General features: G+C 35.0%; 1 protein-coding gene across 4 annotated transcripts; it reads left to right on the top strand.

Annotated features, from left to right (window-relative positions):
• Window positions 1–12,293: 12,293 nt before the first annotated feature.
• Window positions 12,294–15,653, top strand: LOC133715794 (protein DETOXIFICATION 35-like). Of its 4 annotated transcripts, none has more exons than XM_062142441.1 (7): window positions 12,294–12,610; window positions 13,492–14,117; window positions 14,222–14,278; window positions 14,380–14,618; window positions 14,718–14,836; window positions 14,936–15,022; window positions 15,119–15,652. In XM_062142441.1, the coding sequence occupies exons 1-7, from the start codon at window positions 12,341–12,343 to the stop codon at window positions 15,191–15,193; spliced, it is 1,473 nt and encodes a 490-aa protein (XP_061998425.1). In that variant the 5' UTR covers window positions 12,294–12,340; the 3' UTR covers window positions 15,194–15,652. The 4 variants fall into 4 exon arrangements, with proteins under 4 accessions (XP_061998425.1, XP_061998426.1, XP_061998429.1 ...); XM_062142445.1 differs by having other exon boundaries at window positions 12,471–12,610; window positions 13,413–14,117; window positions 15,119–15,653; XM_062142443.1 differs by having other exon boundaries at window positions 12,477–12,610; window positions 13,357–14,117; window positions 15,119–15,653.
• The last annotated feature ends 407 nt before the right edge of the window (window positions 15,654–16,060 follow it).

Raw genomic sequence — 16,060 nt, 5'->3', positions numbered from 1 at the left:
ATCATAGTCTTAATGGCAAATGTACTGATTTGTATTCATGTTTTTTTTTTTTCTGGCAGATTTTTACCAACATGCCCAGGCCAACTCAAGCAACAAAGGATGATGAGTCGCTTGAAAATGAATTTTGTGTTGTGCGGAAGCGGCAAATGAGTCCCACACACATGGATCCAATAATGCCGATACTCCCCCCACTTTAGCCACCCGATGCAGAACGGGTATGGGTTTTAATACAAAAGGCCTCGACAATAGTGTGTGTGGTACCATTCCTTATAACCCAAGGATGACTCTTCACCTTTCTGATGTGGGATTCCAAAGGGCTATAATCTAAGCCATACTTTTCCAACAATCTCCACCTTGGCGTGATTCGAGCCACCACCAATTGTCTCACGATCTGAATTCTAATAGCTCCACCTCGACCACAAGAATCTAATTCCAAATCTTGTGATCCCAATCCAAACGGGAGCTCCTCCAAATTGTAACTTAACCGTATGAGACACCAAGTCCCAAGTGTAACCTGGGCTCTGATACCAGTTTGTTGTGCGGAAGCGGCAAATGAGTCCTCCACACACCGATCCAATAATGCCGATACTCCCCCCACTGTAGCCACCCGGTGCAGAACGAGTATGGGGTTTTAATACAAAAGACCTTGACAATAGTGTGTGTGTGATACCATTCCTTATAACCTAAGGATGACTCTTCACTTTTCTGATGTGGGATTCCAAAGGACACTAATCTAAGCCACACTTTTCCAACATAGTGGATGTAAAGGCTGGAGTGTGTGTGCTAGGTGTGGTTTTCAGGGACGATAAAGGCAGTTTAAGAGGAGCCATGTCAGTTCCACAGGTCAGGAGTCTTAATTCTCCAAGATCAATTGATGCTTTTGCACTTCTTCGTGGTCTCAGATTGGCTCCTCATGTTGGCTTCCAAAATTTGGTCTGATTTAGCAAGTGCACTATAAACTGGAATGAAATACTCCACAAAGAATTTCATAGTATGTTGCCTATGAGGTGAAGAGGTCAAGCGATTCATATTGTTTGACGTATGGGTTGCCTGACTCATGGAAACCCAAGTTAAGGAAAAAGACACCCTCTGGATTTAATTTTGCAAGTGAAGTTCAGAAGATGGAAAATCACTTTAAGGAGATATGCAAGAACTGTCACTATGAAAATAACTTTGTAGATGTTCTGGAGTTTTGCAGAAACGTAATCCTACACTTTGAAAAAGATGCGGTATGTTTCAACTTTTAAGAGTGGAAGACATACAAATTATTTTGGGCAACAAATTGATGGAACAAGAAACACGAGTTCTCAATGATATTGAAGGCAAGAGAAAGTCTAAATTAAGAGTTGAGTTTAGAGATTTAGTCCTAAGACTAAAACAGTGGGAGAGGGAGAAACATATTCCAGAAGAGTTGGCTAATTTTCTTGATTTGATCAATCTGGCGTTAAGTGGGTAAGGAAAAAATAAAGAGCAAAACCTCAAATTTTCCCAATTTCCAACTGTTAAAACAAGCGGGGAGTTAAGCGGCTAAGGTAAAAATAAAGCGTTTTACTCAAATATCCAGTTTATATATTATTTTTATTGAACACTCTTTTTTTTTTTGTCAGGGATATTTTTGAACAATTGTTCTATCACCCTTGGTTGATGACACTTATGGAAAGGTTTACTTTCCATATCATTGTTGGCTAAAGTCGACGTATGAGTTGCCTGATTCATGGAAACCCAAGTTAAGAAAAACGACACCATCTGGAGTTAATTTTGCAAGTGAAGTTCAGAAGATGGAAGATCACTTTAAGCAGATATACAAGGATGGTCACTATGAAAATAATTTTGTAGGTGTTCTGGAGTTTTGCAGAAACGTAATCCAACACTTTGAAAAAGATGCGGTATATTTCAACTTTAAAGAGTTGAAGACGTACAAATGATATATTTTGGACAACAAATTGGTGGAACAAGATACACGAGTTCTCAATGATATTGAAGACAAGAGAGAGTCTAAATTAAGAGTTGAGTTTAGAGATTTAGTCATAAGACTAAAAAAACAGCGGGAGGAGGAGAAAGATATTCCAAAAGAGTTGGCTAATTTTCTTGATTTGATTAATCTGGAGTTAAGCGGGTAAGGAAAAAGCAAAGAGCTTTACTCATAACATATGTTTTATCCAGTTTATATATTATTTTTATTGAACACACTTTTTTTTTTTTTGTCAGGAATATTTTTGAACAATTGTTCTATCACCCTTGGTTGATGCCACTTATGGAAAGGTTCTACTTTCCATATCATTGTTGACTCTTAGTTGACGTATGAGTTGCCTGATTCATGGAAACCAAAGTTAAGGAAAAAGACACATCTGGATTTAATTTTGCAAGTGAAGTTCAGAAGATGGAAGATCACTTTAAGGAGATATACAAGAACGGTCACTATGAAAATAATTTTGTAGGTATTCTGGAGTTTTGTAGAAACATAATCCTACATTTTGAAAACGATGCAGTATGTTTCAACTTTTAAGATTTGAAGACATACAAATTATTTTAGGCAACAAATTGGTGGGACAAGAAACATGAGTTCTCGATGATATTGAAGGCAAGAGAGAGTTTAAATTAAGAGTTGAGTTTAGAGATTTAGTACTAAGACTAAAACAGCGGGAGGGGGAGAAAGATATTGAAGAAGAGTTGGCCAATTTTCTTGATTTGATCAATCTGGCGTTAAGCGGGGAGTTAAGCGGGTAAGGAAAAAGCAAAGAGCTTTACTCATAACATATGTTTTATCCAGATTATATATTATTTTTATTGAACACACATTTTTTTTTTTGTCAGAATATTTTTGAACAATTGTTCTATCACCCTTGGTTGATGCCACTTATGGAAAGGTTTTACTTTCCATATCATTGTTTGCTCTTAGTTGACGTATGAGTTGCCTGATTCATGGAAACCAAAGTTAAGGAAAAAGACACATCTGGATTTAATTTTGCAAGTGAAGTTCAGAAGATGGAAGATCACTTTAAGGAGATATACAAGAACGGTCACTATGAAAATAATTTTGTAGGTGTTCTGGAGTTTTGTAGAAACATAATCCTACACTTTGAAAACGATGCGGTATGTTTCAACTTTTAAGAGTTGAAGACATACAAATTATTTTGGGCAACAAATTGGTGGGACAAGAAACACGAATTCTCAATGATATTGAAGGCAAGAGAGAGTTTAAATTAAGAGTTGAGTTTAGAGATTTATTCACCTCTTAATAATTTTGAATATGTTTTGACTTCAATATTATTGAGGACTCGCGTTTGTTGTTCCACCAACTTGTCACCAAAAATAATCTGTATGTCTTCATCACCTAAGGTACCAGTACGTATGCCCTTTCTCTCCAATCGTACAATGACTAAAATAATATCTCTACATAAAATGTAATTTATAATTAATTAACATGATTCATCATACAATAATCAAAATAGATAAATTTTCAGTATATAACTAACCGGAGCATCTTTTGATATACAATGTGAAAGCGATCACCATCCCATACAGAAATTTCTTTCAACATCTGGCTCAGTATTCTTATAGTATACAAAGCGCATATAGGCATCACCCCTACCTCATCCAACATTGTATATTATTTTTATTGAACACACATTTTTTTTTTGTCAGGAATATTTTTGAACAATTGTTCTATCACCCTTGGTTGATGCCACTTATGGAAAGGTTTTACTTTCCATATCATTGTTTGCTCTTAGTTGACGTATGAGTTGCCTGATTCATGGAAACCAAAGTTAAGGAAAAAGACACATCTGGATTTAATTTTGCAAGTGAAGTTCAGAAGATGGAAGATCACTTTAAGGAGATATACAAGAACGGTCACTATGAAAATAATTTTGTAGGTGTTCTGGAGTTTTGTAGAAACATAATCCTACACTTTGAAAACGATGCGGTATGTTTCAACTTTTAAGAGTTGAAGACATACAAATTATTTTGGGCAACAAATTGGTGGGACAAGAAACACGAATTCTCAATGATATTGAAGGCAAGAGAGAGTTTATATTAAGAGTTGAGTTTAGAGATTTATTCACCTCTTAATAATTTTGAATATGTTTTGACTTCAATATTATTGAGGACTCGCGTTTGTTGTTCCACCAACTTGTCACCAAAAATAATCTGTATGTCTTCATCACCTAAGGTACCAGTATTTATGCCCTTTCTCTCCAATCGTACAATGACTAAAATAATATCTCTACATAAAATGTAATTTATAATTAATTAACATGATTCATCATACAATAATCAAAATAGATAAATTTTCAGTATATAACTAACCGGAGCATCTTTTGATATACAATGTGAAAGCGATCACCATCCCATACAGAAATTTCTTTCAATATCTGGCTCAGTATTCTTATAGTATACAAAGCGCATATAGGCATCACCCCTACCTCATCCAACATTGTATATTATTTTTATTGAACACACATTTTTTTTTTGTCAGGAATATTTTTGAACAATTGTTCTATCACCCTTGGTTGATGACACTTATGGAAAGGTTTACTTTCCATATCATTGTTGGCTAAAGTCGACGTATGAGTTGCCTGATTCATGGAAACCCAAGTTAAGAAAAACGACACCATCTGGAGTTAATTTTGCAAGTGAAGTTCAGAAGATGGAAGATCACTTTAAGCAGATATACAAGGATGGTCACTATGAAAATAATTGTGTAGGTGTTCTGGAGTTTTGCAGAAACGTAATCCAACACTTTGAAAAAGATGCGGTATATTTCAACTTTAAAGAGTTGAAGACGTACAAATGATATATTTTGGACAACAAATTGGTGGAACAAGATACACGAGTTCTCAATGATATTGAAGACAAGAGAGAGTCTAAATTAAGAGTTGAGTTTAGAGATTTAGTCATAAGACTAAAAAAACAGCGGGAGGAGGAGAAAGATATTCCAAAAGAGTTGGCTAATTTTCTTGATTTGATTAATCTGGAGTTAAGCGGGTAAGGAAAAAGCAAAGAGCTTTACTCATAACATATGTTTTATCCAGTTTATATATTATTTTTATTGAACACACTTTTTTTTTTTTTGTCAGGAATATTTTTGAACAATTGTTCTATCACCCTTGGTTGATGCCACTTATGGAAAGGTTCTACTTTCCATATCATTGTTGACTCTTAGTTGACGTATGAGTTGCCTGATTCATGGAAACCAAAGTTAAGGAAAAAGACACATCTGGATTTAATTTTGCAAGTGAAGTTCAGAAGATGGAAGATCACTTTAAGGAGATATACAAGAACGGTCACTATGAAAATAATTTTGTAGGTATTCTGGAGTTTTGTAGAAACATAATCCTACATTTTGAAAACGATGCAGTATGTTTCAACTTTTAAGATTTGAAGACATACAAATTATTTTAGGCAACAAATTGGTGGGACAAGAAACATGAGTTCTCGATGATATTGAAGGCAAGAGAGAGTTTAAATTAAGAGTTGAGTTTAGAGATTTAGTACTAAGACTAAAACAGCGGGAGGGGGAGAAAGATATTGAAGAAGAGTTGGCCAATTTTCTTGATTTGATCAATCTGGCGTTAAGCGGGGAGTTAAGCGGGTAAGGAAAAAGCAAAGAGCTTTACTCATAACATATGTTTTATCCAGATTATATATTATTTTTATTGAACACACATTTTTTTTTTTGTCAGAATATTTTTGAACAATTGTTCTATCACCCTTGGTTGATGCCACTTATGGAAAGGTTTTACTTTCCATATCATTGTTTGCTCTTAGTTGACGTATGAGTTGCCTGATTCATGGAAACCAAAGTTAAGGAAAAAGACACATCTGGATTTAATTTTGCAAGTGAAGTTCAGAAGATGGAAGATCACTTTAAGGAGATATACAAGAACGGTCACTATGAAAATAATTTTGTAGGTGTTCTGGAGTTTTGTAGAAACATAATCCTACACTTTGAAAACGATGCGGTATGTTTCAACTTTTAAGAGTTGAAGACATACAAATTATTTTGGGCAACAAATTGGTGGGACAAGAAACACGAATTCTCAATGATATTGAAGGCAAGAGAGTTTAAATTAAGAGTTGAGTTTAGAGATTTATTCACCTCTTAATAATTTTGAATATGTTTTGACTTCAATATTATTGAGGACTCGCGTTTGTTGTTCCACCAACTTGTCACCAAAAATAATCTGTATGTCTTCATCACCTAAGGTACCAGTACGTATGCCCTTTCTCTCCAATCGTACAATGACTAAAATAATATCTCTACATAAAATGTAATTTATAATTAATTAACATGATTCATCATACAATAATCAAAATAGATAAATTTTCAGTATATAACTAACCGGAGCATCTTTTGATATACAATGTGAAAGCGATCACCATCCCATACAGAAATTTCTTTCAACATCTGGCTCAGTATTCTTATAGTATACAAAGCGCATATAGGCATCACCCCTACCTCATCCAACATTGTATATTATTTTTATTGAACACACATTTTTTTTTTGTCAGGAATATTTTTGAACAATTGTTCTATCACCCTTGGTTGATGCCACTTATGGAAAGGTTTTACTTTCCATATCATTGTTTGCTCTTAGTTGACGTATGAGTTGCCTGATTCATGGAAACCAAAGTTAAGGAAAAAGACACATCTGGATTTAATTTTGCAAGTGAAGTTCAGAAGATGGAAGATCACTTTAAGGAGATATACAAGAACGGTCACTATGAAAATAATTTTGTAGGTGTTCTGGAGTTTTGTAGAAACATAATCCTACACTTTGAAAACGATGCGGTATGTTTCAACTTTTAAGAGTTGAAGACATACAAATTATTTTGGACAACAAATTGGTGGGACAATAAACACGAATTCTCAATGATATTGAAGGCAAGAGAGAGTTTAAATTAAGAGTTGAGTTTAGAGATTTATTCACCTCTTAATAATTTTGAATATGTTTTGACTTCAATATTATTGAGGACTCGCGTTTGTTGTTCCACCAACTTGTCACCAAAAATAATCTGTATGTCTTCATCACCTAAGGTACCAGTATTTATGCCCTTTCTCTCCAATCGTACAATGACTAAAATAATATCTCTACATAAAATGTAATTTATAATTAATTAACATGATTCATCATACAATAATCAAAATAGATAAATTTTCAGTATATAACTAACCGGAGCATCTTTTGATATACAATGTGAAAGCGATCACCATCCCATACAGAAATTTCTTTCAACATCTGGCTCAGTATTCTTATAGTATACAAAGCGCATATAGGCATCACCCCTACCTCATCCAGAATTGTACGCCTCCCCCCCCCCTCCCCCAACGACCTTGAGTACAAAATTAAATTAACATGTTAATAGATTACTAGCGCGTGTGTGTGTGTTATATTTTTCATATGACCACGTGAGACATACCTTGTACCAGAATTCATTTGAAGTTTCATCAACTTCATAAGTTGTATTACTTGGTCCAACTAGTATGCACGTTTCACTAGTTGATTCAGTCGTTTGTGAACTTTCAATCACCGGTTCAGTTTGTGGTGTTTAAATATTGCTCTCTATCTGACATTTTTTCTTTTTCTTCTCTTGATCACTACAGAGATTCAAAAACTAAATCAGAAAGCTAAAAGGCAGCATCAACTATAAGACAAATTATAAAGAAGTATATGCATGTTTAGGTATCTTTAAGCTTCAAAATAATCAGGATTGGTTTCTATGCTCATGAATCACCGATAAAACTTAAGGTCCACTAAGTAAAAGTAAACACCCTAAATAGAGCAGTATAAACAGAAGTATAGAACCTTTTCAGTGCAGCTTCTCCGGCTGGTTCATCATCAACAACTATCTCACCCGCTCCTTCAATTGGCAATGTTGCCGGTGTTTCAACATTGCTCCCTTGCTGACCTTTTTTCTTTTTCTTTTTCTTCTCTTGATCACTACAGAGATTCAAAAACTAAATCAGAAAGCTAAAAGGCAACATCAACTAAGACTAAAACGCGGGAGGGGGAGAAAGATATTGCAGAAGAGTTGACCAATTTTCTTGATTTGATCAATCTGGCGTTAAGCGGGTAAGGAAAAAGCAAAGCGCTTTACTCATAACATATGTTTTATCCAGTTTATATATTATTTTTATTGAACACACTTTTTTTTTTTTGTCAGTAATATTTTTGAACAATTGTTCTATCACCCTTGGTTGATGACACTTATGGAAAGGTTTACTTTCCATATCATTGTTGGCTAAAGTCGACGTTTGAGTTGCCTGATTCATGGAAACCCAAGTTAAGAAAAAAGACACCATCTAGAGTTAATTTTGCAAGTGAAGTTCAGAAGATGGAAGATCACTTTAAGGAGATATACAAGGACGGTCACTATGAAAATAATTTTGTAGGTGTTCTGGAGTTTTGCAAAAACGTAATCCAACACTTTGAAAAAGATGCGGTATATTTCAACTTTAAAGAGTTGAAGACATACAAATGATATATTTTGGACAACAAATTGGTGGAACAAGAAACACGAGTTTTCAATGATATTGAAGGCAAGAGAGAGTCTAAATTAAGAGTTGAGTTTAGAGATTTAGTCATAAGACTAAAAAAACAGCGGGAGGAGGAGAAAGATATTCCAAAAGAGTTGGCTAATTTTCTTGATTTGATCAATTTGGAGTTAAGCGGGTAAGGAAAAAGCAAAGAGCTTTACTCATAACATATGTTTTATCCAGTTTATATATTATTTTTATTGAACACACATTTTTTTTTTTGTCAGGAATATTTTTGAACAATTGTTCTATCACCCTTGGTTGATGCCACTTATGGAAATGTTTTACTTTCCATATCATTGTTGGCTCTTAGTTGACATATGAGTTGCCTGATTCATGGAAACCAAAGTTAAGGAAAAACACACATCTGGATTTAATTTTGCAAGTGAAGTTCAGAAGATGGAAGATCACTTTAAGGAGATATACAAGAACGGTCACTATGAAAATAATTTTGTAGGTGTTCTGGAGTTTTGTAGAAACATAATCCTACACTTTGAAAACGATGCGGTATGTTTCAACTTTTAAGAGTTGAAGACATACAAATTATTTTGGGCAACAAATTGGTGGAACAAGAAACACGAGTTCTCAATGATATTGAAGGCAAGATAGAGTTTAAATTAAGAGTTGAGTTTAGAGATTTAGTCCTAAGACTAAAACAACGGGAGGGGGAGAAAGATATTCCAGAAGAGTTGGCTAATTTTCTTGATTTGATCAATCTAGCGTTAAGCGGGGAGTTAAGCGGGAAAAAAAAAATAAAGAGCTTTACTCATAGTATATGCATTATCCAGTTTATATATTATTTTTATTGAACACACTTTTTTTTTGTTCTTTTTTTTTTGTCAGGGATATTTTTGAACAATTTTTCTATCACCCTTGGTTGATGCCACCTATAAAACCTTTCCATATCATTGTTGGCTAAAGTTGACGTATGAGTTGCCTGATTCATGGAAACCCAAGTTAAGGAAAAAGACACCATCTGGATTTAATTTTGCAAGTAAAGTTCAGAAGATGGAAGATCACTTTAAGGAGATATACAAGAACGGTCACTATGAAAATAATTTTGTAGGTGTTCTGGAGTTTTGCAGAAACGTAATCCTACACTTTGAAAAAGATGTGGTATTTTCACATTTTAAGTGTTGAAGAAACAAAAAAAAAATTTGGGCAACAAACTGGTAGAACAAGAAAGACGAGTTCTTAATGATATTGAAGGCAAGAGAGAGTCTAAATTAAGAGTTGAGTTTAGAGACTTAGTCCTAAGACTAAAACAGTGGGAGGGGAAGAAAGATATTTCAGAAGAGTTGGCTAATTTTCTTGATTTGATCAATCTGGCGTTAAGCGGGTAAGGGAAAAAATAAAGAGCTTTACTCATAACATATGTTTTATCAATGCACATTTGAGGCTCGCCAAGAATAAGATCGATCTTGAATGGAATTTTATGAGATTTCATGCCTAACAACTTGAACATGTAAACAAGAGTTCCTAACACTAAAAAATTGTAAGACTTGTTGAGAAAAGAATATGCCTTGAGATCTATATGCCATTTTAGTTAAATCTGATATGTCGGCAAAGTAATGATCTTCTTGGTCTCGATATGTTCGATTACAACTTCAACTGGATGGAAGTCACCAACTATGAGTATGAAGTATCTTTGCCAAACAAATTGATATGATGATCCTCATTTACTAATGAGTTGGGGTGCTCCTATGCTTCCAATTCTAGCACGGTAGCACTGCAAAATGCTCCTAGAAGTTATAGGTTCTTACAAAAAGTCCAATTTATTTGCTAAATGAAAGTTCAAATTGAAACAGCACACTTGCTGATAAAAGCTGAGCACAAAGACCATGCGCCTATAGTTGCCATACAACAGACATACAATTGTCCCAGTTTCATACTTTTAAATGATGATGATCATAGTCTTAATGGCAAATGTATTGATTTGTATTCATGTTTTTTCTGGCAAATATTTACCAACATGCCCAAGCCAACTCAAGCAACAAAGGATGATAAAAGAAGATTGGAATCACAGCTAACTGTAGTACTATCTTTCTGATGCTCTATTTGTAACCTTAACCACACTATAGTGATGTATATACATGGTCCATTTGAGAAGTAGTGAATTGGTATTAGTTTATGAATTATACTTGGCTAACTAGCCATGATCAGCCAAGGCTAATTAACCACAGCGAAAAATAAGAGGACACATGTCCATTTAATAAGGATAATACTCATAGTTTATTGCGGTGGAATCTTCTTCACATTCTTGTCAAATACTTTTAACTGGTTATTGGACACGTGTTCTCTTGTTATTGGCTATGGTTAGCCTTGGCTAACTAGCTGTGAGCCAAGTATCATCCTTAATTAGTTTATGTAATAGAAGTTTGGTCGTAGATAAGAATGGGAAGTGAAATTCACACTCCTCAGTTTAGAATCCACACTCAATCTTTTCTTTTTAGTATATTAACATGACATTTTTACAATCCACACTACAAAAACACAAAACTTAAGATACTAAAAGAGGAAAGATGGAGTGTGGATTGTAAAAGAATCACTCCTCATTTTACAATCCGCAAGTGTAAAGATGTTGCTTGACGGTCAAAATTGACGGATATTTAGCTAACTGTTTGACTAGATGATCAAATTGATAAGTGTAAGAGTATTGCTGATGAAATAAAACGATGAGGGACTGACATGACTTTCGGGTATAAGTACATGATGGTAAACTGTATTTAACCATACTACAAATTATAAGAACTTACAAGACATCCTTAGTTCCTTACCTTAAACAGTACACATCGAAGTTCAAATGGAAAATTATCCTTATTGATCAACGCCATTAAGAGACACTGAAGTTGTGGAAAACTGCAACTCTAAAGGGTCACCATCATCTTTGTAGGTCATCTCGATTGGAGACTGTGATCTCCCCGCTGCTTCTCTTTCTTAGAAGGTCATCGGCAACCTCTTCCCTTTCTCACACGGTCATTGACAACCTTTCTTTCGCTTTACTGGTTTGCCTTGACTATTAACAAATGCACATTTGTTTTATAAGTATGTGATTTTGGAACATAATATCTCACATTCGGAATATTAAGTCTTGCATCACAATATTTAAGATGCAAGCCATTCATAAAGTATGTACAACTAATGCGTTCTAGTTCAACTTAGGCTTAAATTCAATTTACCTCCTTGAACTTTATGCCTAAAATCGTTTGTACCCCAGAAACAGCATATGCTTCTACACTCTCTAGTATGTTCAATCATAACTATTAGTAAATTAATTTGTCAATATTTTCATAAATTGGTGAAGATGCGAGTCTACTTAAGGTCAATTTTTAGCTTTGGCTATGTAAATGGTGTGTTTGAAGGCCAAAAACTAATTTGAATAGACAACACTATATGAACATATTGATGAATTACTGAAGGATTAGTTATATATAATAGATCAACTTGGAGAGCATAAGACTACAAACGATTAAATTAGAAATTCAAGAACACCAACGATTTTAAATGTAAAATTCAGAAAAGTAAAATGATTTTAGCTCTTCAACTTATGCACAAAGTTACGGCAACTGCACCTGGAACACCTTGTGATCAAGCATATTGGTATGCATATACAGCGAGCCTGGATCATCCTTTTGATCCTAACTTGTTTTATTCTTATATTCTTTTGTTTTAATTTTATTATTTAACTTCGTACTTTTTAAATATTAAATATAATTTAAAATTAGCTAATGGCGTAATCTGTATATATCTTTTGGCACTAACTTCGACTCCCTCACTCATTTCTTTTCGGCAAAAATTCAAATGGAAACACAAATAGTTCCCTTGCTGAGCATCAAGGCCAAGCCGGAGCACGACTATGCTCCTGTGAAGAGTTTCCGGGAGGGCCTGTCGGTTGGTTGGAAGGAGACAGTGAAGCTGTGGAAAGTTGCAGCTCCGGTAGCCTGTACGACTCTTTTTCACTACCTGATTCAGTCCATCACCACCATCTTCGTCGGGCATCTCGGAGATTTTCAGCTCTCTGCTATTTCCCTCGCTCATAATGTCATCAACTCCATCGCCTTTGGCTTCCTGGTTAGTTTGCATTTCTACCGGCTCAATCATTGGCTCTCACTGCTTTGTTTGTATATGCATTATGTGTATTTATTTATCTATGCATTATTGTTTGTATGTACTGGCTAGGACGTACTAAAGATTCCCTCTCGTATATAACTCCAAAATGACAATAAGATATTTTGACATAGTAACTCGTTAGGTTTGCTGTCATTTGCTAGAGTGAATTATGTACGTAAATTACATTTTACTCGCACAAATATATGGTTGTTAGATAACGGTGCGTGACTATCAGAATATTATGATTTACTACCTAGAGTTGTTATGTGCACATGTGCAATCTAATAATTACATTGTTATAATTTCTGTCATAATATTTTTTTTTTCGAAAAACATGTCCAAACATTTACCAACATATTATAAGACTAAGGTTCTTGATCTTCTTCGCAAAAATCAAAGGCACAAATTCTTTTCTTGTAATAATCAGTTCCTAAATTTCTCAAGACCCATTTCTCATTTTGGAACACCTAAAGTGCTCTTAGAAAGTCGCTAGAGGTCACATAAGCAACAACTTCATATTTGATAGAAAAAGGCTTAATAGCAATACAAATCGAACTTGGGGGATAAATTGTGAGGATTTGACATTTGAATATATACTTGATGGGAAGAGAAATGAAGTGACTCGTACAATTAAATTGGGTAAGATATTCCTCTGTTTAAAGAAAAAGGGGTAAAGTAATCTACTCTAATTTTATAACTATATGCAGACCTATGAAATATTTCTCGGACACACATGTTTATGGGGTCTTTCTTCATGCAACAGAGAGAGGTCTTTTCATGGTGCTAATGGCACAAGGCATACCTATTTAAAACTTCATTTGACCTGTAAATTGTGAACGCAGAAAGGTATGGCAAATGCACTTGGAACGCTTTGTGGTCAAGCATATGGTGCAGGCCAAGTTGACTCACTTGGTATTTATATGCAACGCTCATGCATCATCCTGACCATTACTTGTTTCCTCCTTTCATTACTTTACATTTTCGCCACTCCATTCCTAAAGATTTTAGGCCAACAAGAGAGTATAGCCGAGTTTGCTGGAAACTACAGTCTGTTGATATTACCTCAGATGTTTTCCTTTGCCATCAATTTGCCCACCCAAAAGTTCCTTCAGGCTCAGAGCAAGGTCGGCGTCATCACATGGATCTCCTTTGTGGCTCTGATCACGCACATAGGACTTCTTTATCTCTTCATTAGCGTACTTGGCTGGGGGGTGAATGGTGCAGCTATAGCTTATAACATCACATTCTGGGAAGTTGCAGTTGGTCAATTTGTGTATGCTGTATTTTTGTGCAAGAAGGGTTGGAATGGCTTTTCATGGTTAGCATTCGTAGACATTTGGGCTTTTGCTAAGCTGTCTCTTGCCTCTTGTATGATGTTTTGCCTAGAGATGTGGTATGCTATGAGTATGAACATTTTCGCCGGTCAACTTGATAATGCAGTGATTGCCCTTGGTTCCTTTTCCATATGGTAAGAGCATCACCATTGTATTCCTTCTTTGTATGCATTGTGTAATAAGTTGTGATGATCGATGAGTCTAAAATTCTTTCTGCATGTTTTTCATTTTTAATTAGCTTGAACTTTCAAAGTTGGGAAACCATGATTTTGGTGGGAATGAACACTGCTATAGGGTAAATGCTTCTATTTTTCTGTACTAAACTATCAAGTATTAACTGTTTCCATTTTTCTGGAGTTGCTATGATATTTTATCATCACATTGCTAATTCTCTAGCATTCGAGTCTCGAATGAACTTGGGATGGGGCACCCAAGGGCGGCCAAATATTCCATCTGCGTTGCAGTCTTGCTATCTCTCGTCATTGGGATTGTGTCTATGACTTTTATCTTCATAAGTAGAGACTACATTGCCAGTGTTTTCACAGACAGCAAAGTTATTCAGCAAGCTGTTGCTCATTTAGCATACTTTCTCGGTGTAACCATGCTTCTTAATAGTATTGCAGAAGTTTTGACAGGTAACTTCTAGTGCAGCTAGCTTCTCTTAGATCATGCATGTTGAATTTTTGCACAAGTCTTCTTTGTGTAACCATTTCTTGGGTACTTTCCATTTGCAGGGGTTGCAGTTGGAGGTGGATGGCAAGTGATGGTAGCTTATATAAATTTGGCTGCTTATTATTTATTTGGGCTACCATTGGCAATATTTCTTGGATTTAAAGCAAACTTGGGTCCAATGGTAATACTTCTCTTCCTTTACAAATCATATTACATATACACAATCCATTTCTCTGCTTAGTAGTGACTTTCTGTTCTGCTTGTGGATATTACAACACAGGGACTATATGGTGGCATAATAAGTGGAAGTGCTCTACAGATCTTATTCTTATTGATTATGACTTCCAGAACCAACTGGGACAATGAGGTAAGTAAAGCAAGCATGCAGAATCCCACTTACAAATTACAAACCCATTCCTTTTTTATTGTTTTCAACTCATTCTTGAATTTCTATATATTTCAGGTGGAGCAAACAACGAAGCGCATAAAGAGGTGGGGCAGCAAAGAAATAAGAACTGAGAAGAAGATAGATTGCTGATACCAATATATGAAATGAAGTTTCCTCCAGGAACATAAACATGAAAAGCTAATTTTGTTGCTGCATAGATTTAAGGAGAAACTCATGTTTAAGTAATTTCCTAATTTTAGTTATAGAATAGTATAGGCTCATGTGCCAACATGCTCCCTCACTCATTTCTGCGTTCAAATAAAGAAGGGGAAGCTAAGCAGCTGGTAACATGGCAGCCAGTTTACTTGGTTGATTAGGTTAAGTGAGATTTGAGCAAGCTATTTAGTCGTTAATGCGTTAGCTAATTAGAATGGTAGGAAAGAGACCAAACAATTAATGTCCATCGTATGAGTACGATTGATGTACTGAATTTCAACCAATGAATATCAGAAAGAAGTTGAGGCTTCCATTCAATAAGTGGGAAGTCAAGACTTCTTTCTTATTATACCGATTAGATATGAAATAAAAAATATAATAACTAGATTGCAATTTTAAAAAATGTTCTGGTGAATGTCTTAACTTGTCACTCTAGCTGAAGATGTCGACACTAGACTTCTTTGACAGAGAGATAGACATTACTAGATGGGATCTGTTACTTTGAGATCTCAGCTTGTAGAATCAACTGGGACAAAGAGGTAATCAAGTAAAATCTAGTTTCAAAACCCTTATTATCATGAACTATTTTTTTTAAATATTAGTCCCTGTGTGATGTGCATGTAAAATCTAGTACACCTACAGATGAGTTAAGCCATATATAGATTCCACAGTATATGTATGCGTTTTGTTGCAGTTAATGAGTGAATTGCTGTATATTGCAGGTGGAGATCGAAAACAAGAAAACGCATATAGATCGAAGTGGGTAAGCCAAGAAATTAAAACGAGAATGAAGATGTCTTA

This window comes from Rosa rugosa, chromosome 6 (assembly GCF_958449725.1).
Source record: "Rosa rugosa chromosome 6, drRosRugo1.1, whole genome shotgun sequence".
Taxonomy (NCBI): Eukaryota; Viridiplantae; Streptophyta; class Magnoliopsida; order Rosales; family Rosaceae; genus Rosa; species Rosa rugosa.
Note: the sequence above shows the minus strand (reverse complement) of the source record. Positions and strands in the feature narration are given on the sequence as shown.

Bases quoted from the DNA above. Each gene is read 5' to 3' on its own strand.
- LOC133715794 (XM_062142441.1), top strand. From the start codon at position 12,341: ATGGAAACACAAATAGTTCCCTTGCTGAGCATCAAGGCCAAGCCGGAG. The intron at 14,619-14,717 runs GTAACTTCTAGT...TTCCATTTGCAG, and splicing joins TATTGCAGAAGTTTTGACAG to GGGTTGCAGTTGGAGGTGGA. The intron at 14,837-14,935 runs GTAATACTTCTC...ATTACAACACAG, and splicing joins AAGCAAACTTGGGTCCAATG to GGACTATATGGTGGCATAAT.